General features: G+C 35.8%; 4 protein-coding genes across 6 annotated transcripts; all 4 read left to right on the plus strand.

The window, feature by feature from the left end:
* Positions 1-858: 858 nt before the first annotated feature.
* LOC108817345 (serine/threonine-protein kinase D6PKL2) lies at positions 859-4,563 on the plus strand. 2 transcript variants are annotated; one of them, XM_018590006.2, is made up of 3 exons: positions 859-968; positions 1,478-3,397; positions 3,547-4,563. In XM_018590006.2, the coding sequence occupies exons 2-3, from the start codon at positions 1,557-1,559 to the stop codon at positions 4,400-4,402; spliced, it is 2,697 nt and encodes an 898-aa protein (XP_018445508.1). In that variant the 5' UTR covers positions 859-968; positions 1,478-1,556; the 3' UTR covers positions 4,403-4,563. The 2 variants fall into 2 exon arrangements, with proteins under 2 accessions (XP_018445508.1, XP_018445507.1); XM_018590005.2 differs by having other exon boundaries at positions 866-968; positions 1,468-3,397.
* A 690-nt stretch (positions 4,564-5,253) lies between these two features.
* Positions 5,254-11,520, plus strand: LOC108817346 (1,4-alpha-glucan-branching enzyme 2-2, chloroplastic/amyloplastic). 2 transcript variants are annotated; one of them, XM_018590008.2, is made up of 22 exons: positions 5,254-5,567; positions 5,902-6,071; positions 6,224-6,423; positions 6,521-6,619; positions 6,973-7,015; positions 7,180-7,239; positions 7,343-7,423; positions 7,755-7,871; positions 8,178-8,261; positions 8,548-8,669; positions 8,841-8,960; positions 9,052-9,181; positions 9,265-9,375; positions 9,523-9,651; positions 9,829-9,932; positions 10,016-10,160; positions 10,246-10,393; positions 10,487-10,587; positions 10,658-10,735; positions 10,806-10,961; positions 11,029-11,103; positions 11,197-11,520. In XM_018590008.2, the coding sequence occupies exons 1-22, from the start codon at positions 5,417-5,419 to the stop codon at positions 11,314-11,316; spliced, it is 2,544 nt and encodes an 847-aa protein (XP_018445510.1). In that variant the 5' UTR covers positions 5,254-5,416; the 3' UTR covers positions 11,317-11,520. The 2 variants fall into 2 exon arrangements, with proteins under 2 accessions (XP_018445510.1, XP_018445511.1); XM_018590009.2 differs by having other exon boundaries at positions 5,426-5,567; positions 5,907-6,071.
* A 219-nt stretch (positions 11,521-11,739) lies between these two features.
* LOC108817347 (uncharacterized) lies at positions 11,740-13,491 on the plus strand. Its single transcript, XM_018590010.2, has 4 exons — positions 11,740-12,053; positions 12,182-12,292; positions 12,378-12,458; positions 13,132-13,491. The coding sequence occupies exons 1-4, from the start codon at positions 11,802-11,804 to the stop codon at positions 13,207-13,209; spliced, it is 522 nt and encodes a 173-aa protein (XP_018445512.1). The 5' UTR covers positions 11,740-11,801; the 3' UTR covers positions 13,210-13,491.
* Positions 13,492-20,650: 7,159 nt separating this feature from the next.
* Positions 20,651-23,609, plus strand: LOC108814727 (uncharacterized). The gene is made up of 3 exons (XM_018587352.2): positions 20,651-21,769; positions 22,299-22,449; positions 22,996-23,609. The coding sequence occupies exons 1-3, from the start codon at positions 20,915-20,917 to the stop codon at positions 23,484-23,486; spliced, it is 1,497 nt and encodes a 498-aa protein (XP_018442854.1). The 5' UTR covers positions 20,651-20,914; the 3' UTR covers positions 23,487-23,609.
* The last annotated feature ends 507 nt before the right edge of the window (positions 23,610-24,116 follow it).

Genomic DNA, 24,116 nt, shown 5'->3' on the forward strand with positions numbered 1-24,116 from the left:
ATTTTTGGCTTGAATACGGGTCAATTTTTTGGGTATGAATATTCTTAAGTAATTATGTTAGGTAACTAATAAGAAAATATTATATGTTACAAACTTTAGAAATAAAGTTTCAAAATAATTTCTAAATACATATGGCACATAGATATAGTTATGCAATATGACATATTTAATATAATTGACAAAAATTATATTAAATTAAATTAATATTAAACACAAATATAATTACAACAAAAACATCAATATAAAAATTAAAATTGTCAAAAACAATCTAAACCAAAACATACCCGCCCTCTCCAAGGGCGGGTCAGAATCTAGTTAATAATTAAAAAAGTATAGCGACTTTTTTTATTGCGGCCAGTTCCTTTAATCTTCCTGGATTTCCGAAAATTTTAAGCTCTACGAAAACTATAATATATGCGAAAGAATGATAATATGCTTAAAAATCAACTAAGCCTTAAACATTATAGTTTCCTCGAGCGAAGTGATTGTATTAGATTATATTTCTAGACTTATAGTGATTAAAGACCTGCATCATTATTGTCAACTGGACATTAGCTTCATTATCATCGCCTTTTTCATAAAAGGAACTTAATCAACTTCTTAGAAATCTAATACAGATCTACAGTCTAAAACTCAAATCTTCAACTTTATTTGCAACGAGACGTAATTATAATCTACTAAACTCATTAAAATGTGAAAGACACATGTCAACGAATTTGACACGACAATAATCAGTAGTGATCAACATGTCAAGAGACCCCATCGAATTAATCAAAAATATTTATTAAATTTCGTTGTTACATGAGACCCACAACCATCTGACATGGGTCCCTTCTTTTGTTCTTCAAACTGCCCAGAGAAAGTTGCAGAATCCTTGTCAAAACCCAAAACAAAAAGAAAAGAGAGAATACACAGAAGACGATACAAACAGCTTTCTTGTCTCTCTGTTTTGTCAATTACCCTCACAGGTACTGTCTTACTCTTGTTCATAAATGATGACATTAAAGTCTCTTCATCTTCTGCTTCATCTATATATTTGTTTCTTCCATTAATTTTTGTGTTTCTGTTCTGAGTTGTATGCAATATTACATGCCTGGGGTATATAAAACGTATAAGTTCATGAAAATCATTAGAAATGGTAAAAGGTTGCAAACAATATGAACCTATGAACTTGTTGTATTGGTGATGAATCATATTTCCTATAAAAGTCTCACTTCTTAATGGCCTTTATAGAGACATTGGGGAACTAGCATAGGTTGGTGTGTTATGTTCCTAGTCATTAATCTAAATCTATTGTTGAAAGACAATGATGATCTTCTTTTCTTCATTTTCTCTGTTCTATTCTGTTATGTTCTGTTTTTTTTCTTATGAATATATCTCTTAGAGTTAAACTTCCATTAGACAGAGGTTTGATTCTTTTAAGTTTTTTTTTGTTTTGTTTTAAGCTGACCTATATGATATATGAAGATACTTTCAGGTTTGGTGGGATCAAAAGATGTATCTACTGGATTAGGTTATGGGTTACTAAGATGCTATGTGACTGAGCTTTAAAGGTTATGGGTTCATTTGCTGGAAAGTGTGAAATCGTTGAAGAGAAAGAAGACCACCAAAACTCGTTTGCTTACTCCACAAGATCACCAACCATTCCACACTCAGGTTCAAGCCTCGTTGACGACAAGGACCTGGAGCGACCGGTACTGAAACTAGGTTACAGAGGGTCACTAGAAGATGATATCAACCAACTCTTCGAGTCTATAAGTATTCGAACATCCGGAATGATTCCTTCTTACCAACTCGGTGCAAGCAGTAGAAACAACAACAACAGTCCTTTGCAGCGTAATGCTCGATCACCAAGCAAGACAGTAGCTGAGATTAAAACAGTCTTTGAGCCACCACCAGCGACGTTAAAACAGTCTTTGAGAGATTTATGCGTCACCAAGGCATCGGAAACAGCAGCTAGCAGACGTACGACTCTTAAGCCTAGTAGCAGAGGTGGTGAAGAAGGAAAAGCTGTTCTTGTCGAGTTACTAGACGAGGGTCAAAGCAGCTCAACAGAGAGTAGCATAGCGCAGCAGCTACGTCTTCTTAAGATACATTCTTCCAGCCAAAACTCTATGTACTGCGATGAGATGGTCTTAAAGAAAGACAAGAGCTGGTCTCTTGATGAAGCGGAGTTGAGTATGGCGAAGAGGAGCTTTGGTTCACCAACATCAATGAACAATAAGACAGTGGTTGGACTTAAGTCAGTTAGAAAAGTGAAGTTGTTGTATGCTAATACACCGACTTCAACCATAGTCAACGGCAAGAGAGTGGCTAAGTTAACAAGAACCATCCCACGTGGCGGTGGAGCTAAACCGGCGCTAAGAAGCAAAGATTCCTTGAAGAACAAGAAAAAGGATACAAATGTGTATGAGGAAGTAGATGGCTTCTATGATCCCATTGCAAAGGAGCTTCTCTGCCATAGATGCCATTTCACTTTGAAGAACACTCCAACTAAAGAGGAGCCCTCTAAAGAGTCTCTTATAGCAGCAGAGCTTGAGCCGGCGCCGCCGTGTGTTAAAGAAGGCTGTTCAGATGAAATGGCTTCTGATTTCTCCAGCTCAAGCTATGAGAGCTCTCATGAGATCGGTGAGACCAAGCTTGACAAGTTAAGAAGGTCTCTGGATTTGATGAATCAAGAGACCTCTCAGGGTCGTTCACTAGGGTTTGAATTCGATAGTAAAACCCTAGTGAAAGAGGAAGATACTCTATCAGGAAAAGAAGTAGAACAGAAAGAGTCTGTCTACATGTCGGAACAGAGTGTGGAGATTGGTTCTTTCAGTGAGAAATCTGTTGTAATGAATCCAGATAGTCCTCCAAATAAACTCACAGCCACTGAAGACGTCAGTGAGATCGAAAATAAAGGTGGGGAATGTATCGGATACAACAGCTCAAACACTAGCGAGGAAGAACGAGAACAAAGCAACAACGATATAATGACAAGATCTAGCTTCGGAAACAGACCTCATATGTCAAAGGACGTGAGATGGGAAGCTATTCAGCATATAAGAGCACAGCACGGGCTAGGTTCACTGGGACTCAGGCATTTCAATCTTCTCAAGAAGCTAGGTTGCGGGGATATAGGAACGGTTTATCTCGCTGAGCTCACGGGAACGAACTGCTTGTTCGCTATAAAAGTGATGGATAATGAGTTCTTGGAGAGAAGGAACAAGATGTCCAGGGCGCAAACCGAGAAAGACATTCTCAAAATGCTTGATCATCCGTTTCTTCCGACTTTATACGCTCACTTCGTTTCAGATAACTTGTCCTGTTTGGTTATGGAATGCTGTCCGGGAGGTGACTTACACGTCCTGAGGCAGAAGCAGCCCGGAAGGTGGTTTCCCGAACCAGCGGCTAGGTATTTTTTAACCGGTTAATTATGTTATTACAAACTATGAAAAAAAATTGGTTATGGTCCCAAATATAAAAATAAAGTTTGAAAACATTATGTAACCAAATTTAAAGCTATGATTTGTGCATGTAATCCCAAATTTTTTTTTGTTACAGGTTCTATGTAGCAGAGGTGCTTCTAGCATTGGAGTATTTGCATATGTTAGGGGTTATATATCGTGATTTGAAGCCAGAGAACATATTGGTACGTGACGATGGACACATAATGGTGACAGACTTTGATCTCTCTTTAAGGTGTACTGTGAGTCCCACGCTACTAAACTCATCATCTCCGCTCCATGGAGATGCCATGATGAGACTCTCTTCTAGTAGCCGCACAGGATCCAGCTGCATCGAGCCATCTTGTTTCCGACCTAAACTCTCCCGCGGTTCCGGGACGACCAAGAAGAAAGGGAAACAACACCGTGTGATGATGAAGAAACTCAAGAAATCAGACCTAACCGCGCGGTTCAAGTCGTTACCTCAGCTTGTCGCGGAACCGACAGATGCGAGATCAAACTCTTTTGTCGGAACGCACGAGTATCTCGCACCCGAGATCATCAAAGGAGAAGGTCACGGCGCAGCGGTTGACTGGTGGACGTTTGGGATCTTTCTGTACGAGCTGCTGTACGGGAAAACACCGTTCAAAGGAGCTAGTAACGAAGAGACTATAGCTAACGTTGTGAGACAGAGCTTGAAGTTTCCTGATAACCCTAACGTGAGTTTCCAAGCTAAGGATCTTATAAAAGGGTTGTTGGTTAAGGAGCCTGAGAACCGGTTAGGGACGGAGAAAGGAGCAGCGGAGATAAAACGGCACGCGTTCTTCGAAGGCTTGAACTGGGCGTTGATACGGTGTGCGATACCGCCTGAGCTTCCTGATTTTTATGACTATGGAGTTCCGAATCATGAAGGGAAAGGTAATTACTTGGATTGCAAGGCAGTTGGGGAACATCTTGAGTTTGAGTTATTCTAGAAAAGGACTGTTCAGTAAAAGAGAGATGCAGAAGCTTCCGTTTGCTTAAGCATCTCTTGTGACGGAGGTTATGTAATCAGTTTGTGGAGATTATTAATTTTTATTTTGTAATGGTTTTGCTAAACGATGCATTGTTGTTGTTATATACTTGGTTTTAAATATTTTTTTCTCAGAATAATTAAATGAATTAATGCGTTTGGAATAGTCATTTTTCTTCTAGAAACAAAGTAGACAAACGACATCTCAAAACAGTGAGAGCGCCCTATTGTCAGTATGAGCATCCCCAACCCTAGATTTTCAGCAACTTAACATTATTATTTTAATAAAAGTTAGTTTTATATCTAAGTTGTTCGAGTTTTACAAAAGGGAAGAATTATGATTTAAAAAAAATAGCAAAAAATGATATCTCATAAAGATATCAAGGTATCTCAAATGAAACTAAAACTAGTTTCTATCTTTCTCCTACTTTTCATTTTTGTAATCATCAGATATGCACAAAAAAAATCTGCAATTGAGATGCTCTTTAGACTTTAATTATGTTTTTTATAGAAATCTCGTGAAAGTAAAGGTGCATGCATCAGCATCTGTCTCGCTAACAAAGAGGTGTGAAGAAGATCACGTGTGGTCTACACTCTTACACTACACAGAAGAAGAATAAGTTTTGTTTCTTAACATTTTTACCAAAAAAAAAAAGAAAAAGTTTTGTTTGCAGAAAATATTGAAAATTGGATTTTGAAGGAAACAAAGTAAAAAAAATGGACGATGATGGGGAATTGTGAAAATGTGGTGGACCCCACTAACACTGATCTTTAAGCAATCGCTGGTTCGTCCGTTTCGCAATTCGCAATCACAAAACTACAAATATTAAACGATTAATAAAGAAAAAAAACATTAGCGAAACCCGCCACTCGTTTTTGCTTTCGTTCCTTTCTCCCAGATTTTTCTTACTTCTTCTTCTTCTAGATCTCTCAGCTCTCTCTAGGAATCCGCCGGAGAAAACGAGGAGGGGGGGACATGGTGGTGGTTCATGGAGTGTCTCTGACTCCAGGTGTTCTCGTCTCAGCCTTCCCTCTTCCTCTCTCTTCTTCTTCTTCCTCCAATGCGCGACGATCTGTCAATGGAAACTCAACCGTCTCTTTCTTCCTGAAGAAACGCCCTCTCTCTCGTAAGCTCTCTCTCCCTTTGCTTTCAGACGCCATTGTGATTTGGAGTGAGATCAACTACTAATCAGACCTCCTACTATGTTTAGTTTCTGGATTAACTCTTAGGATACATGGTTTAATACCGGTTTAATGTTGATTATTGTGTAATCGGTTTACTTGTAAATACCATATAAGTGACAGTAGCTTAGTTTGGTAAAGTTAAGTTTAATGCGAATACCAAATTATTTTCTCGTTAATCTTCTCCACCATCTTTGATCTAAGCTTCAATCGACTCTTTAATTTTTTTAGTCTTTCCATTATGGAGGAGATGCCTTTGATTATTTCCATTGTCTGTAGGGAAGATCTTTGCTGGGAATCAATCTGCTAAGTTTGATTCTAAGTCACAAGCTATCTCTGCCTCCAAGAAAGTCTTAGTACCTGATAATGTTGATCATGGTGCTTCTTTGGTGACTCATGATCCCCTACAAGGTCCCAGCAGCGTTACAGAAGAAGAAGAAGAACCACAGGTAGATGATGATACCTTGTCATCTTTTTGCTCTTTTAATCTGTGTGCGCAGAGGCAAATTTGTTAAGAGGCTGAACCTGTTGTGAGTTACTTTTTAAACAGCTAAACAATTCTAACATGGAACTGTTTTTGGTTCTTTCCTTCCTTCGGTAGATATTAAATCTAGAAAGTCAAACAATGGTAGAGGATGGCACAGTAATAGCTGAAGACCGAGCGTCTGTTTCTGTTAATTCGAGTAACCTCGTCAAGGAGAAAGAGGTCAAACCAAGAACAGTTCCCCCACCTGGTAATGGGCAGATTATATATGAGATTGACCCCATGTTGCGGAGTTACAAAGACCATCTTGATTACCGGTATAATGTTTTGATTTCCCTACGTGCTTCTAGTTGTTTCGTCGTACTAGTTTGTTGAAAGGTTGGTTGTTGTTGCTACTTTTTTTGTTGGCTACAGCTATAGACAGTATAAAAGATTGCGCGAGGAAATAGACAAGTATGAGGGAGGTCTGGAGGCATTCTCTCGTGGCTATGAAAAGTTAGGATTTCTACGCAGGTAAATATTTGCTACCATCAATAGCTCTTAAGTTAAATTTCAAGTCTAGGCTCAATGAAATGCTTGGTACATTAGACCGTAACCGTTGTTGACACCTATTAGTATCTCGTTGGTAGTCAAAAAGCCTGATTGTAGTCAAACTAGTAGTCAGGCAAGTCTTCATCAGCAAGAAGTAGTCTTCAGTGATACTATTATGCATTGCTAATATATGATAATTCTTAGCTTCACCCGTTTCCACTTTAAAACTGAAGTCGAGTTTATAAGATATGTCCCTTTCTTGAAGTCGTTTGAGATTTTTGGTTATGTTTTATCGCCATTAATATTCTGTTCCAATCGTTCATTTGCAATTTCAGTGATGCCGGTATAACTTATAGAGAGTGGGCGCCTGGAGCTAAGGTTTGTTTCTTTTAGTTTTCCGCTAGAAAATTATACGTTAGTTTTCTTCATTCACAAATCTCTATTGCAACTTATACTTCTCGACTATATCTGTTTCTGTGTTATGCATTTATAATTAGTTTTTTTTTTTCGTTTTACTGATTTTCTATCCTTGCCTGTTTCAGTCTGCATCACTAATTGGAGATTTCAACAACTGGAATCCTAATGCAGATATCATGACTCGTGTATGGCCTATTCACTACTTTTGTTTACATTTCGTATGCTTGGTAAATTCATATAAAATATAGTGAAGTAGGACCGATGATTTTCTCATCAAATCTTCTACAGAATGAATTTGGTGTTTGGGAGATCTTCTTGCCCAACAACACGGATGGTTCGCCTGCAATCCCTCATGGCTCACGTGTAAAGGTAACTTAGAAGTCGCTACATTCATTTTTTTTTGCCACCTTCAACTATTGCATATATTTATTAAAGAGATGATCTCACTGTTGAAAACAATCATTTTTAGAATATGGACTGAATATATGTTTTGGTACTGCGTATTTTTAAAACTTATACCAGCACCAGATATAGAAAATGGTGAACGCTGTGGTCTCCTTGTCACCTGCGTAGGAATGCAAAAAATATAAATTATTCACACTGCTTTGACAAATATTCTACGCTTTATATATTTGGATAAATCGCGATGAGTCAAAACATAGTGTGGGCCTGATGAAATTTCTGATATACAAAACTCCAGATTCGTATGGATACACCATCTGGCATCAAAGACTCAATTCCTGCTTGGATCAAGTTCTCGGTGCAAGCTCCAGGTGAAATACCGTTCAATGGCATATACTATGATCCTCCAGAAGAGGTAAAGGTTTTGCAGTCCTTTGATAATTATTTTGTGTTAAGGATATAGCCAGTGCAAGTCTGAACTTTGTAAGATTTATAGATTCGCCGCTATTGTGAATACAAAATTCATGGGTTGCTTAGTCTTGGACGATCCCAAAACACATACATTTATTGTTTAACCAGCAAATTCGGCCATCTATCATTCTGATGTTATGAACAACAAGTGAACATATGTTACAACCTATTTAAATGTGTCCTTCAAGAGATAATGTGTCTGTCCCTTAATCTTTAATTTATGGACTAACAGTTCTAAATTTATTGACAGGAGAAGTATGTATTCAAACATCCTCAACCAAAGAGACCTAAGTCGCTGAGGATTTATGAGTCACATGTTGGCATGAGTAGCACGGTGCGTGCTGCTTCTTATTTTTATGTAACTAGTTTTCTTCGTTAACATCTGTGTCCCAAGTTTCTTTTTAGTATCAATATGCCACAATATTTAAATCTTGGGTATGGTTGTTTAAGCACACCGAGATAGATCCAACTCAACAGAAAGAGTTCTAAAAATCACAAAAAGTGTGAATAGATGAATAGGAGACATTTCACTGGGATGATTGTTTTGCACTTCTCCATTTTTTCCTTCTGTGAACTTTTTTTCTATATCACGTTATGATGACAGTGAACTTATTATGCAGGAACCGATGATCAATACTTATGCTAATTTTAGAGATGATGTGCTTCCACGTATCAAAAAGCTTGGCTACAATGCTGTTCAAATCATGGCTATACAAGAACATTCATATTATGCCAGCTTTGGGTATTATTCTAACCTGAGTTAACTGTATTAAATCCCTTAGTTTATTGCTGCAGAAACTATCGCCTTTGTGCCATGATGCTATCTGTATCTTCAAGCAGCTAGTAGTACAGGGATCTCATACTTACTGTTATTTCTTACTGAGGATCATGCATGTTTCTACTGTGTATGCAGGTACCATGTCACAAACTTTTTTGCCCCTAGCAGCCGTTGTGGGACCCCAGAGGAACTAAAATCACTGATTGATAGAGCTCATGAGTTAGGTCTGGTCGTTCTGATGGATATCGTTCACAGGTAATAAAAAATTTCATGAAAGCAAACGAGCAGATACACCTTTCGTTCGTTTACGAGTCATTTAATATTGTTAGAATCTAATCCTCCGCAGCCATGCTTCAAAAAATACATTGGATGGACTGAACATGTTTGATGGAACTGATGCTCACTACTTCCACTCTGGACCTCGGGGTTACCATTGGATGTGGGACTCCCGTCTTTTCAATTATGGGAGCTGGGAAGTATGTAACTTCTTTCTGGATTTTAATCAAAATATTGTGAAGAGACTTCCATTAGCACCTTTAGTTAACTCCCACCTTTTTAGGTACTACGATATCTTCTTTCAAATGCTCGGTGGTGGCTAGAAGAATACAAGTTTGATGGATTTAGATTTGATGGTGTTACCTCAATGATGTATACTCATCATGGACTCTCGGTACTTCAACCTTTTCTATAATAGATGACTAGCTTCTGCATCAGCTGTTTTTACGTTTTTCTATGTTCCTATCTAGTTTTTGTTTCCGGCTTTAACACTTTTCTGACGTTGGTTCATTCGCCTACTATTATATTGGACTTTGGATAGGTTGGATTTACTGGAAATTACACTGAGTACTTTGGGTTGGAAACTGATGTGGATGCTGTGACTTATCTGATGCTGGTAAATGATATGATTCATGGGCTCTACCCTGAAGCGGTTACCGTTGGGGAAGATGTAAGTTTTCTAAATTCTGTATAAGGTAGAGGCATGGGTTTATCATATTAATGATTATCCTTATAATCCTTAACTCAGAAGATTAACCAAATCAATGTCAACTAACAAGTGAAAGTTGGTAAATATACTTGGTTCTGGCTATTATGTTATCTATGCTTATAAGATTGTTTCGTTCAGGTCAGTGGTATGCCAACATTCTGCATTCCTGTCCAAGATGGTGGCGTAGGATTTGACTACCGTTTACACATGGCGATAGCTGATAAATGGATAGAAATTCTAAAGTAAGCTTCTTTCTGCTTTCTTTCTTTCTTTAAAAATTCATCTTTGGTAAACTGATTAAATCTTACCCTCCCTCATTGTGAAGGAAGCGAGATGAGGACTGGAAAATGGGGGACATCATTTACACGCTTACCAACAGAAGGTGGTCAGAGAAGTGTATTGCTTATGCTGAGAGTCACGATCAAGCTCTTGTCGGTGATAAAACAATTGCCTTCTGGTTAATGGACAAGGTATGTATGCGCCATTATAGTTGTCTAATATTCATTTAACCAATGTCTTAGAAGTTAATTGAATGGTGTTTGTGTTTGTTTCCAGGATATGTATGATTTCATGGCAGTAGACAGGCCATCAACTCCTCTGGTCGATAGAGGAATAGCTTTGCATAAAATGATCAGGCTTATAACCATGGGATTAGGCGGTGAAGGCTACTTAAATTTTATGGGGAACGAGTTCGGACATCCAGGTACTACTATGTCATATCATCAATTAAAGCTACTTATTTCATTTTCCTTAGAGAGTGAGTACATTGTCTTCATCTTCTCCTGCAAATATTCAGAATGGATCGATTTTCCCAGAGGCGAGCAGCGTCTTTCTGATGGGAGTGTGATTCCTGGGAACAACAACAGTTATGACAAATGCAGGCGCAGATTTGATCTTGTAAGTTCTCATAAGCACAATATATATATCAAGCTTATATGCTTGGATGTGTTCTGACTTTTATATATAGGGGGATGCGGACTATCTTAGATACCACGGACTGCAAGAGTTTGATCGGGCAATGCAGCATCTTGAAGAGAAATACGGTGTAAGTGTAATGAGAACTCTCTGTAGAATCTCGATGATCCACTAGGTAAATTATTTTACATTGTAAGCAGTTTATGACATCGGAGCATCAATTCATATCAAGAAAAGACGAAGGAGATAGAGTAATCGTGTTCGAAAGAGGTGATCTGGTCTTCGTCTTCAACTTCCACTGGACCAGCAGCTACTTTGATTACCGCATTGGTTGCTCCAAGCCAGGCAAATACAAGGTATACAGCTCTACTTTCATAACGAAAATACAACACAATATAATATGTTTCTACGATTGTTCCCCAGATCGTATTGGACTCGGACGATCCTCTGTTCGGTGGATTCGGCAGGCTCGATCGCAAGTCAGAGTATTTCACATTTGTAAGCAAAGTCTTTAAACCATTTGAATTTTAAAGTCTTTTTAGTAACTGCGAAATGTTAAAATCTCTCGACCAATTATGCTTTTCTATGCAGGAGGGGTCTTATGACGGACGACCCTCCTCTTTCATGGTCTACACACCATGCAGAACAGCAGTGGTTTACGCTTTAGCAGACCGTGATGATGGTCTCGAGACTTTGGATCCAAAATCGTAAGGAGAGAGAGAGAGTATGAACATATGTAATGTCACTGAGGATGTAAAGTCTGTAAACGAAAATATCTAAAACACTACCGGAGAAATAGCTCCTGATTAACTTAAGAAAGCCACTTTGTAATAACCGGAATAAACCGATGTTGGACCGTGAACGGCACAACAGCTGGTTTGTCTTAAAACTGCCAAAACGAAGCTTGAAAAATCACATCTCTGACAAGTAACAACACATTCCCTAGAGATATCGTTGTACTAGGATCGAATCAAATTTAAAATAACCAGAAGATCCAATCCCAGATGAATAAAAAATGAACCGGTATAAGATACTGGTTTAGTTTTTAATTTGGTTTTTTCCGGTTAAGACAAAGCTAGTGCCTCCAGGTCACACACACCCTTTTACGTCCATTATTAAGCTAGAATAAAGAATCCAACGGTCATCGATCGTAGAGAGCGCATCAGATTGATAAAAAGTTCGCTGGGAGAAGAAAGATGCAGCCGACAGAGGCGACGCGGCCGGCGACGGCGGAACAGAGCCGGCGACTAAAGGATGAGCTATCGGAGAGCATGAGCTTCAGCAGCCAAATGAAGAAGGAAGACGAGGAGCTGTCGGTGAAAGCTCTGTCGGCGTTCAAGGCGAAAGAAGATGAGATCGAGAAGAAGAAGATGGAGATCAGAGAACGAGTTTTAGCTCAGCTAGGCCGTGTTGAAGACGAGACCAAGCGTCTCGCTTTGATCCGCGAGGTTTTTTGATCTTACTTCAATTTGGATCTTACTTTTGTTTTTTTTAGGGCTTTTTCAATTGTTCTAGGTTTACAGAATTTTGGCTCTCTCAAGCTTAAACCCTAATTGTGGTTAAATATATGAATCAGGAACTTGAAGGATTTGCTGATCCCATGAGGAAGGAAGTAACTTTGATCCGGAAGAAGATTGATTCTCTCGATAAAGAGATTAAACCATTGGGGAATACTGTTCAGAAAAAGGTAACTGATTTTTCTCTGGGATGCTACTTAGTAACTAAGCTAAGAGGTAACAGCTAAGCTGGCTGGTGTTTTCACGAGTGTGCAGGAAGTAGAGTACAAGGATGCACTTGAAGCATTTAATGAAAAGAACAAGGAGAAGGTGGAGCTGATCACCAAGCTACAGGAGGTTAGCTCCTTATGATCTCTCACTTTCTCCCTTACGTTTTTTTACTAGTAAGATCAGTCATGCCTCGTGTTTGAATGAATGTTATAGCTTTGTCTGATCGTACCACATGTATTTGGATGGTTTGAAGTTAGTGCTACATATTTGTCTCTAAAACTGATTTATCTGTTTCTGAAATGAGCATACGAATTTCCCAAAGACATTTCAATCGTAGACTTGTTCCAAGACTTGGGAAAAGACTCTCATTGCTATAGGGGATGTCGTGATATTTCGGGTTTTGAAATCTAATCTCCTTGTTTGCCATTTCTAGAGTTGTATGATCCTGACTCTTGAATGGGTTTCACAGTTTTAGAAACTACGATCAGTATAGAGATTTAGTATAAAAACTCACCATGTTTGCTTTGTTTTTTTTTTTTCTTCTATTAGTTTTACCTAGACGCAACACATGATTCTCTGGGAACCTCTTTTGTGCAAGTCAGACATTCAGAGAACAACCATGCTGTTTTTTTTTGTTTTCTTGTCTAATTTTCCATTGAAACACTTGCGCAGTTGTACTAATCTGTGCCGCTGAATCCAAAGCGGTGTTTATGTTCACCTTGATTGTGTTCTAGTGATGGTTTTGAGACAGAGAGACTTAACGGTGTCTCTTTCTTTTATTTTTGATGAATGGGCGTAGTTGGAGGGAGAGAGCGAGAAAATGAGATTAAAGAAGCTGGAAGAGCTAAGCAAGAACATTGATCTAACCAAAGGTTAGTGTTGGACGAGCAGACTCACTTGGATTGGGCTAATATTATATGTGGTAAATCATGGTAGGGTATTTTCATTGTTCTTTCTATCATTCTAGTCGTATATCATTTCAATATATAAAATTAAATAAAAAGTAATAGTGAATGGTTTTGAACTCGAGTGTTTCAGAAAAAAGCATGTAACCAGTTTACAATGTCAAGACGTTATCGATGTGATTCCCAAATTTGTATTATAATAAAAATGTAAAAAACTATGTTTGTTCGTGGGTAACTTTTATGCATGATCATATCATGGAGCATCTCAAATCTCTCTTATTCGTATGTTAATGACACAGTGTCTATCTATACTCGAAAAATGCTCAATATGTAATGGAACGTAAAGAATATATATGATGCTAATTATTCGATACGAAAAGAAATAATCATATTTTCCATTCAACTATGTTATCCTAGGCTAGTGTGTTACCAATTAACATACATGTGCAGACGAATCCTTTAAGACCTTAACTACCAAAAATGTCGGATAAAGCCTGGGTGTATTGAACTAATGATTGTAGAATGCTTTTGTGTATTTTACAATTACTGGGATTTGGAGTGAATTTAGGAGACATCTCGGTGCTTTTGTTTGGATTTTTTAAAAAGATCAGTGTTTGGGTGTTTTTGATTTCAGAGTGTTTTGGTGTTTTAGAAGTTCTGAGTTTTACATAAGGTTCAAATCCACGAATTCCAAAATTAACACAAAAGGTCAAAAACTAAATAAAAATGGAAAAAAAATTGGCAACAAAAAAGTTAGAAACCCATAATTTTTTTGGGAATTTTTTCTTCTGGAAAATAAAAATCAATATCTAACCAAGAAAACAAGCATAGGTTATATCATATAAAGGCGCACACATACACGAACAAGCTTACGTTCGTATCTCTTACATCTCCAACCATACTTTATCACACAAAAACGTATCGATCATCTTTCACAGTCACCAATTTCTCAGATCATTCTTTTGGTCAAATGCTAATACGAACAAGCTTATGTCATATCATATACAACTCAAAGCATACTTACAATCAAAATCAGTAGCACATGCTAATAAAAAGTTAGAAACTGAGACATACGAAGCGAGACTGTGAAAAGCACCAGCAGCAATACAACCGACTTGAGCGGCCGATCCATCTGTGGATTCGAACTCGACTCGAGCAAGGTGGTCCGTCTCCCTACCCGTGCCGATACACGGCCGAACGTTCCTCTTCCGGTCTTCCCAGGAGTGAACATATCCATCGCCTGCAAAAAAATCAACTCAAGAGAAGGAATCTCTCTATATACTACTAAATGAAGCTGTGGAATTGTGGTAACCAACAAAACAAGCTACAACGCGACTGAAGGAGAAGATTTTGGGAATGAGAACAATTGATAACAGAGAAAAGAAAAAAAATTGAATCAGATTTAATCATAGAAATCTGGAATATTTTTGCAGTTTTCTAAACGAACAAGTTATTTTTTTTTCAAAAACCTAGTCAAATAACATATGTAGAGGTGAGATTTCACTATGCCTGTTTTAAGTAAAAGAACGGTGTAAAGTCTTCTGAAATTCTCTTTTTTAACAAAATCTTGAAAAAATGATTTGTTTTGAATAACAGTAGATTTGATTTAGGTTTTACAAACTACTGTTTAAATAACAGAAGATTTCAAGTGATTTTTAGTAATTATACATAAATTCTATATTCAATAACAGAAGATTTGAACATGTATTTAAAAATCCCTAGTTGAATAACATAAAATTTTAAAGAAAACTCAAACCACTCTAAAAACATTAGTTCAATACATCCCCCTAAGTGTTTGTGTCCTTTCGTAAAAATGTGGATGACATTAGAGTCAATTTAGACCAATTTTAATTAATAGATAAAATAGAATCCAAAGCAAAAGGGAATAAACAAACATTTGTTTCGGTGGAACTATCAACGATGTTTCCTTGTATAAGCATGTTCACTTTTATCATATTGTGGTGCATGAATCTACAATTATTAATCATATTATATGATTCATATACTTAGCACATCTACCATTTTTCAATCTTGAAGCCTATCAATCATTTATGAGAGATTATTCGTCTCCCTTTATATGTGTGAATATATAGAGACGTATCCAGTGCATATTTGTATGTTTTGTCATTGTCTTTTACACAATATATGTCTTGTAGATATCAAACGAAAAACGTGCATGCAAATACTTAAGTGTTCAATATTCAGCGGCTTCACATTATTAACTGACTAATAAACATGTGAAATACTGTCTGTAAAATCTAGCAACAAAAAAATCTCTAAGTTCGCAAATAAAAGAGGTAAAAATAGTAGTTTACAACCTTTTCAAAAGTAAATTTTATCAAACGTTAGTTATTATCATTTGGTTTCAAATTTATTTTTGGAATATATAGCAGATAATTCTCAGGTTTATTTCCATATTCTATATATATTATTGTCTTATGGATCAAATATACACTTGATCTAAAACAAAACACTACACAATATATAATTATGGGATTGAGAAAAAAAACAAACAAAAATAATTATGGGAGGATACAGACGAGAATCCTAAATAAACAAAAAGAGACAAAAATGCGAAAAAGAATCCAATGAGGAAAACTGCCACGGTGGATTGGCCACGACTTGTGGACGTCCATAACAAGCGGCTGGATAAAACGCTGACTCTATTTGGCACGTTTGGTTTTTCATGGACGCACACGAAGCTCGGCCTTTCCTTACGTGGAGTTGCAAAGTAACCATGAGTGAAAATCAAAAGAAATCTGCGCCTCGTTTTGATTTTTATTAATATTCATGAATCGATGTTATTGTCTCCTCGTGTCTTTATAAGTGCCTTTTATATGACTAACTTGTACTTAAATTAGCTAACTAAAAGTTAAAAGATGATTTAAAGTAATTGGCTGATACAGCTGTGAAAAAACGAACAAATTGGATATTCCCACGCAAATGAGTAGTATAAAAATAAGTTTGTCGTAAGTTTGTCTTGATATGTGAAAACAAGAATATTGGAAAACTACTTACCAAACACACTAACCACTAGAAGGCTAGAAGCGCCAACAACGTTGGCCTAGATACGAAGATGATTAACATCGAAACGAATTTTTTAGTTTTTTAGATAAATTAAAGATCTATTAGCTATATCCATTATTGTCCTTTGGGATGTTGTATTTTACTATCTGACTTGACTACCGATCGCTTGATTAATAGGGTCAAGTAAAAACTAAAATAAGAAGTAATGTCGATAATACTGTACTTTGCTTTTGACCTTTCTATAAGGAAAATTTTGAACTTTTCATTTCAAATTCTTAGCTCGGTGGATATATATATGGCTTTCAACGATTTATGTGTAGATTAATTATACACTGTTTAAAAACACTAGTATGTTAACAAAGAGTTGCTTACTTTCTATTGAAGTGTTCCAATCATAGAAATGTCGTTGTCTATGCCAGTTAAGCACAATTATTAGGATTGTATTTTTTTTTTAAAGTTAGGAATGTTTCTGTATAGCTTATAAACGTAATTTACATACGGTTCTATATATTTTTGTATATATAGGGATACTATATAGTTGTTCCTATATACTCACTAATCATTTCAGGGTTGATTATCAATAGATATTATAGAAAAGGTTATGATCGTGACCCAATCTAAAAGTTGATCATCACGCCAATAAAGTCACTGGTGGTGTATATAACCTTTTAATCTTTTTCGTTTGTGTTCAGAGAAAGAAAGTGACGTTAACATTTCATCAACTCTCTCAATTCACTGTCATGGACCCTATCTTACGGACTACTTACAGTTCATTTACTACATTACTTGAGATTGCGACTGTTACATATTCTGAATATCATGGTGTTAAAAAGAAAAACATATTCTGAATATCAATAAAACTGTATTATTTTCCTGCAGATCACAATGGGTAAACTGTCAAATTTAATCTATCCCCATCCACGAAGGAAGCGGAACTCATGGGGTGACACCAATACACCAAATTCCCGATCTTATTAGAGCATTTTCATCTCCACTCCATATTCTACTCTATTTTTCTATCAATGTTCTAAAAATCGTTAGGCGGTGATTAGGCGTTTTACAGAAGATAATTGTTTATGCAGACACCTATGCCAATTTTTCGGACGCCTAAACCGATTTTTAAATAAATCGATTTAAAATATTGTTTCGCTCATATCCGATTTGTCGACTAGGCGGACGCCTAGGCGCCGCCTAGACCAATTTTTAGAATATTGTTTTTTATAAATGGAATGAGAAATAGAGTAATGAACAAAAAAATAAAAACATTATTCTATAAATGGATTAATTTATTTTTTGTTCACTACTTCATTTTCCATTCTATTTACTCAAGAAATAGAGTAAAATATAGAGCGGAGATGAAGATGCCTTTAGTAATACGATTTGTAATGTACTTATTCCATGTATGCATATTCGCAACGATATAATTTGACCATTTATGTTCCCGTCCACAGTTACAAAAGATGAAAAGTGTTAGTATCGTTTTTAACTTAACAGAGATTGCATGGTACGTACGTAATCATATGTTAAAAGCCAGATTAGTTATCATGTTAGAGTTATACACTCGTATTTGTGGTGAGTGTATATATTTTGATATTGTAAGACAGTTGGGAATTATTTGCTTTAATGATTTAGAGCATCTTTAACTCCAGTGCATTTTTTATTCCATTTTTGCAGTAAATTATGTAGTGGAGTTAGAGATAATCATAAATTTCAATCAGAATTCTAAAAAACAAAGAATATAATCTAGCATAAACACTTGTAAAGTAAAACCATTTTGTGATCTTTATGAATGTTACTCTGGAAAAGTTTTTTTTATTAAAAATTAATTTAGAGTAGTTGAGGAAAAGAATTACAAAACTAACTTTTAGGGTGGCTGTGAAACATTAGGAATATCTTTTGAGAACAAGTATAATTAGTTTCCATCATCATCCACAATATGCTTTTAATCATTGTATCTTAAGTGTAATGAAATAACTAAGCAACATAAAGCCAGTTTCAAAATAAAAAATAACTAAGTAACAGTGTGTAACATCTCTTTTCTGTATTTCTTTTAAGAAAACTATTTTTAATAAATTATTTCGTTCATTTATAGTTTACAAAAAGAAAACACCAAGTATAGGAAAATGGTAAATATTCACTTGTGAACGAGTTTATTCTGTAATCTTCTTGATTTTCTGTAAGAAAGTAAATATCAATTTTGTTTTTTACAAATCACTTATATATCTTGTATTTGAAATTATATTTTCATGTGAAAATAGAATGTGTTACAAACTAAGCAATAATGATATTATAATAAATTAAGAGCATCACTAATGTAAGCTTTATAAAATGCTTTCACTAATGTTCTAAAAATAAAATAATAGAAAATAATAAAAAGGAGGAAAGAGAAGGAGAACATGCTCTTATCAGAGAACACCAGTGAGGCACTTTCTACACATATCATAGTATAAACGACTCGATTAATATTATGATACACATGTTATGTTTTAAAAATTACTACTTTTTCAACATTACTTTTTTTCTAAGAACACCATAGGGAGCATTTTACTATTGCTGATGCTCTAAAATACAATGATAATAGTCAGACCTGATAATAGTAATTCAACTCTATGACAGAGCCAGAGACAAATCTTCAACTACATACTATACAACGGAGTGATTGGGTTCTTTTGAAATATTTATTAGACATCTGATTTCCTGCCTAGGATTCTCTTATACTTTCATTTTTCTATGGAATGGGAGTTCGCTTATCTCAGATTTTATTGGGTAGTTAAACGTGTCTATTACCACAGTTTTATGTTTATTTATGCGAATCTTAAAGACCATTATGAAAAGCTGGACCATTTTACGCACACGCAATGGCTCCATACAGTAAAATCTTATTCCTATATATAACTTTTAACCTAATAATTAGCTCAATGTTTCGATGTTGCAACAAAAACATTGATCCATGCAGTTTATACTAATTTTTTTTCTTGTAACCTATAAAACTTTAGGTTGGAAAAACTCGACTTTATCAGAGAAGCACACCCCACCACTTGAAGCAGAAAGTGATTGAAGGAAAAGAAAGGAAGGCACGCCTTGCTCTGACCTAACATATACATCCGGAACTATATGAGGAAATAACTGTAATCAACTTTATAAAAAAATTACCAGTCAGAAACACAATCATAATTACTTCTTTTCAAAAAAACGAAGTTACAAAAGGTTGTTTATTTTTAAATTAAAGTTGATATGTTTATGTAGTAACCAATCAGATGACAGAAATATAATGTCATACCGCGTCCTGCATACTGGCAAATCTCTATGCACGAGGAGCATTGTATACCTTTTTTTATTTCAATTGCTTTCGAATTGTAAATTTGAATTCCCCTTGCAGAAAACTTCATGTGTTTGTTGTGTTGTGTATAATGTAGTTTTTTTAATAATCAACTAGTTACCCAAAGAGCATGTCAACATATTAATTTAGTTTATTATCAATTTAAAATTCATTAATTTATATGTAACGTCAAAATGATAGTTACATAAATTTGTACTACAAAAAAATATCAAACTATTCCAGTCCAAAAATTAGGATATCATCCACATAATTTGGAACTTAATATGCTTCACAGATTTTTTTTTCATTTTTTTGAAACTTCAGATAAGTTATAGTGATAGTTTATTTTTGTTATTTATTTGCCAACAGAAACATATTTTACGCATCGAAGCTAAATTAACAGCTTGGAGTCTTTTTTTTTTTTTGATCAAACAGTTTGGAGTCTTCTAACTTAGAAAACACCATTGAGTTTAATTTTATTCATGTAAAGTTTTAGAGAGACTAAAATATTTTTAACATAAAGGTGATAAGGAAAAGGGTCGTCAAAGAAGCAGATGCAGTCAATATCCAGTTCCTATAATAAATTGGGCATGCGTGTTTTTATCTTTTGTCGTTTGTATTAATTTCTTTCACGATTTCTTTTAGTTAACCCTAATTTTTTTTTTTTTTTTGTGGGCTTTCCTCTTTGTGATCGTCAACGCTTTTGCCTTTGGAGGAAAAAAAAAGAGTTTCACGCAAATGTGAAAAATGAAAACAACTATTCCATGCTAATGTCGAAACAAACGCTCCCTAGATTTTTTTGTTTTGTTTTGTTATTATTTATACATAAAACACAGAGAGATAGAAACAGAAAGAAATCACTCATCAAAATATAAATAAAATAACTATAAGTGAAATAAATTGCAGGCATGAAACTAATACTCAATAACAAAGAGGAATCAAATATACAGGGGACCAACTCCATTAAATAAATATTTTTGTGTTCATGGCTGGTATAACACTGAGGTTGCCTTATGAATTTTAAAATATTTCTTACTTTTGTTGGTGTGCTCTTAAATCACAACCCATTACACAACAAACAAAAAACCTAGACGAAAAAAATAATTTTCATTATTTGTGTTTTGTTTCTTCCTAGCTCCTACCTACAAACTAGTATTTACTTAGCCCTTTGCCTCGATCTTATTGACCATCCACAATATTTTGAATCACCAACACAATCTCTCTATCTCTAGCAGAGTTCAAACACAAAAAATATTTAGTCACAAACTCCAAGACTTGAAACATTTGTCTTGTGTTCTTCTTACTAGTTTGTTGTCTGAATACTTGATAGAATGGCGTCTCAGAGACACTTAAAGGATCTTCTCCAAGAAGATCAAGAACCGTTTCAACTTCAAAGCTACATCTCCGACAGACGTTGCCAAATCAATGCTCCGGTAACGCATTTACAAGTCAAGAAACGCAGAGCCATCTCACGAAACACGGGACTTCCTTCGCGTTTCTGTCGCAACGCTTGTTTCTTTTCACTACGTGAATCGCCTGACCCCAAGAAATCTCCACTCTTCGAACCAAAGTCGCCGAACCGGAGCCAAAACGCGATGTTCGTCAACATACCGGCGAGAACCGCGTCGATGCTGCTAGAAGCTGCGGTTAGGATACAGAAACAGTCTTCATCGGGTGTGTCAAAAACACGTAACGCAGGAAACGCGTTTGGGCTATTTGGGTCGGTGTTGAAGAAGCTAACGCACCGTAAGAAACGCGAGATCAGCGGTTGTAATGACGGTGACAGAGTTTCTTCGGTGAAAGATATGTTAAAATGGGAGTCTCCCGTTGTTCGTAAAATAGTCACAAGAAAGTCCAAAAGCAAAGAAGAAGAAACGCAGAACCACGCGTCTGAGTCGCAGTTTTCGCGGAGGTCTAGTAGTAGTGGTGTTTGGTCAGAGAGTGTTGTTGCCAATGAAGAGAGATCTTATGACTGCGATTTCGAAACGTCGATTAGCTACAGCAGCGGGTCGGAGTGTTTAGATGAGTTTGCGAGTGACTTAATGAACGGCGCAGATTACTCGGAGGATAAACGTTTTTGTGAAAGCCCGTTTCATTTTGTTCTTGGAACAATGCCTTCCCCCTGCGGTTTCAAAACGCCGAATTTCTCATCGCCTGCGGCTTCTCCACGCCACGATTGTCAAGAGGTTTGTGTCTTTCTCAATCAAACAATTACTATATATAAATATAAATATATTATTGATCATATTCGTAAGTTAGGAAAAGACTGAAAATAATTGATGTACATACATTAATGATTTGTTGACAAAAAACATAGATTAATGATTTACTAATCAATCATAAATGGTAGTCTCTTTATTTAGACGAAAAATAAAAAATAAATAAAGCTTAGAAAGGTTTAGTTAATGAAATTTGACTAGTTGGACTCGTTTTTGACCCATTTGAATTAGCGGCAAAGTAAGAATGATTACAGTAAATGACAAAGCTACCCCGATAACTCATCAGTTTGGTCTTTTTCGAAGATGTAACAACAGTTGAAGCCAAAAGCAGTTTTCGTCTTTTCGAAAATCAACTCAGCCTTTTGTGATGTTGAAAACAAAGACGATCTTTGTCTCTGACATGCAAATCTCTCTCTCGTGTTTTTGTCTCCAAAAACTAACCTAAGATAATCAGTCACTAATATCTTCTAATCTGATTTGATTATAAACTAAACAGATGAAGAAAGAGAGTTATGAAGTAGAGGAGGAAGAAGAAGATAAGGAACAGAGCAGTCCAGTTTCAATTTTGGACCCTCCATTTCAGGACGATGACGAAGACATTCACATGGATGACAATTACATCACTTCAAGCTTCAGATCTGTACAAAGTACGTTTTTTCTTTCTCTAACCAATCTATTGTCTTAAATATTCATGTTTCTTTTTATTTATAATTCGATCTTTCCGTATCTTATATTTTACCCTACTCATTTATTGCATGGTTTCTAAAACTATTGGATAAGTTGTCCTGGGGTTATGTTTTCGAAACAGAACAGTTGCATGTTCGTGAACGAATAGTTGTTTGTTGCACTGAACATTTATAGTGTACGAATAATGTTTGTTAGTACTGTATGTTTCAGTTACTTTTACATGTCTCACTAATATTTTTGGTTAGAAAATTTTGTGACCTTTTCTTTTTACATTTGGGAAAATTAGCGTTGTGTTTATATTATTATACGTCCGTCCATATTCTTAAAAAAATGTAGATTTCTTATTATATTTGGAAAGTTAATATTTGTGTATATATTTTCTCATATTTTGGAAATACTTTGTAGGTTAACATTTTTTGTGAATCAAAAACAGATATAAGCCCTTGATTTCTCATAAGATCGATCATTTAGACTGATGTTTTTAGTGTATGAATCTCAAATTGCAGAAGCAAAGCATCTGCTTCTACAGAAGCTTTGCAGATTTGAGCAACTCGCGGGTTTGGATCCTTTGGAACTCGAGCAAAGAATGTCAGACCAAGAGGAAGAAGAAGAAGATGAAGAGGTGAAAAATCATTATCAGTGTGAGATTATAACTCAGAGAGTTGTTAAAACGTACTTTGAAGATATGAGAGAAGTTCCCGAAGGCGTGGAAGCATTGATCTCAGACCTCGTAGCAGAGGAATTACATAAGTACAGCTTTATGCAAGGCGGTGAAGCTCAAGTAGCCAAAAGGGTGTGTGAGAGATTGAGGTCTTGGAGAGATGTGGAGTCAAACACTATCGATATGATGGTCGAACATGATTTCAGAACAGAGAGTTTGGGGACATGGAGATCAAAGAACGACGCAGAAGTTGCAGAGGTTGTTTTGGATATCGAGTTTGAGATTTTTGAGGATTTGGTTGAAGAACTATCACAGGAAATTGGCGGAAAACGGTGATATGTTATTTATATTCGGGTTGCTTCCGTCACAAGTAATGACAACTAACCATGTGTATTTTTAAATGGATGTATGTAAAAGTTTTGCTAAGAGTGTTAAGGTTTGTTTAATTCCTTATCAGAACTGAGAAATTCATAGGGCCGGTGAAGTTATCAAATCTCTCGGGTCGGGTTTTGACCTTGATGGGTTGAGTTGGGTCGAGTTCTGAACTTGGTAGCTGTAAATGTTAGTCATAATCATCAGGGTTCGAGACTTCGAGGTAATAATATACTTTGGGTCAAGATATTACATTGTTTTGTACGGTCCACAAGGCCCAATAGAACAAAAAGAGTAAACACTTTATAGACTGCCGTATTTTCTTTGTATTATTATATTATTTTATCATTAATCATCGAATGTTATAATAAAGAAAGTTGGAATTATCAAAAATTAATTAAGTCATCAACGATTAGTGCTTTTATAATAGTACTAGAATCGGCCCCGGGCTACGCCCGGGATTTTTTGTTTAATTTTTATTTTTATTATATTTTTTGTATGTATATTTATTTTGATATATGAATGGCATAATCTATTATAAAAATATAAGTAGTTTGATAACTATAAAATTATTTTCATTTTTTTCTGTTTTAC

The sequence above is a fragment of the Raphanus sativus genome, chromosome 7, assembly GCF_000801105.2.
Source record: "Raphanus sativus cultivar WK10039 chromosome 7, ASM80110v3, whole genome shotgun sequence".
NCBI classification, from domain to species: domain Eukaryota; kingdom Viridiplantae; phylum Streptophyta; class Magnoliopsida; order Brassicales; family Brassicaceae; genus Raphanus; species Raphanus sativus.

What these genes read in the sequence shown, in the direction of transcription:
- LOC108817346 (XM_018590008.2), top strand. Translation starts at nt 5,417, where the DNA reads ATGGTGGTGGTTCATGGAGTGTCTCTGACTCCAGGTGTTCTCGTCTCA. An exon ending in AAGAAGAAGAAGAACCACAG is followed by an intron (nt 6,072 to 6,223) that starts GTAGATGATGAT and finishes TTCCTTCGGTAG; the next exon opens with ATATTAAATCTAGAAAGTCA. An exon ending in TCATATTATGCCAGCTTTGG is followed by an intron (nt 8,670 to 8,840) that starts GTATTATTCTAA and finishes CTGTGTATGCAG; the next exon opens with GTACCATGTCACAAACTTTT.
- LOC108817345 (XM_018590006.2), top strand. Translation starts at nt 1,557, where the DNA reads ATGGGTTCATTTGCTGGAAAGTGTGAAATCGTTGAAGAGAAAGAAGAC. An exon ending in TTTCCCGAACCAGCGGCTAG is followed by an intron (nt 3,398 to 3,546) that starts GTATTTTTTAAC and finishes TTTTTGTTACAG; the next exon opens with GTTCTATGTAGCAGAGGTGC.
- LOC108817347 (XM_018590010.2), top strand. Translation starts at nt 11,802, where the DNA reads ATGCAGCCGACAGAGGCGACGCGGCCGGCGACGGCGGAACAGAGCCGG. An exon ending in GTCTCGCTTTGATCCGCGAG is followed by an intron (nt 12,054 to 12,181) that starts GTTTTTTGATCT and finishes TATATGAATCAG; the next exon opens with GAACTTGAAGGATTTGCTGA. An exon ending in TGATCACCAAGCTACAGGAG is followed by an intron (nt 12,459 to 13,131) that starts GTTAGCTCCTTA and finishes GAATGGGCGTAG; the next exon opens with TTGGAGGGAGAGAGCGAGAA.
- LOC108814727 (XM_018587352.2), top strand. Translation starts at nt 20,915, where the DNA reads ATGGCGTCTCAGAGACACTTAAAGGATCTTCTCCAAGAAGATCAAGAA. An exon ending in CACGCCACGATTGTCAAGAG is followed by an intron (nt 21,770 to 22,298) that starts GTTTGTGTCTTT and finishes TAAACTAAACAG; the next exon opens with ATGAAGAAAGAGAGTTATGA. An exon ending in AAGCTTCAGATCTGTACAAA is followed by an intron (nt 22,450 to 22,995) that starts GTACGTTTTTTC and finishes CTCAAATTGCAG; the next exon opens with AAGCAAAGCATCTGCTTCTA.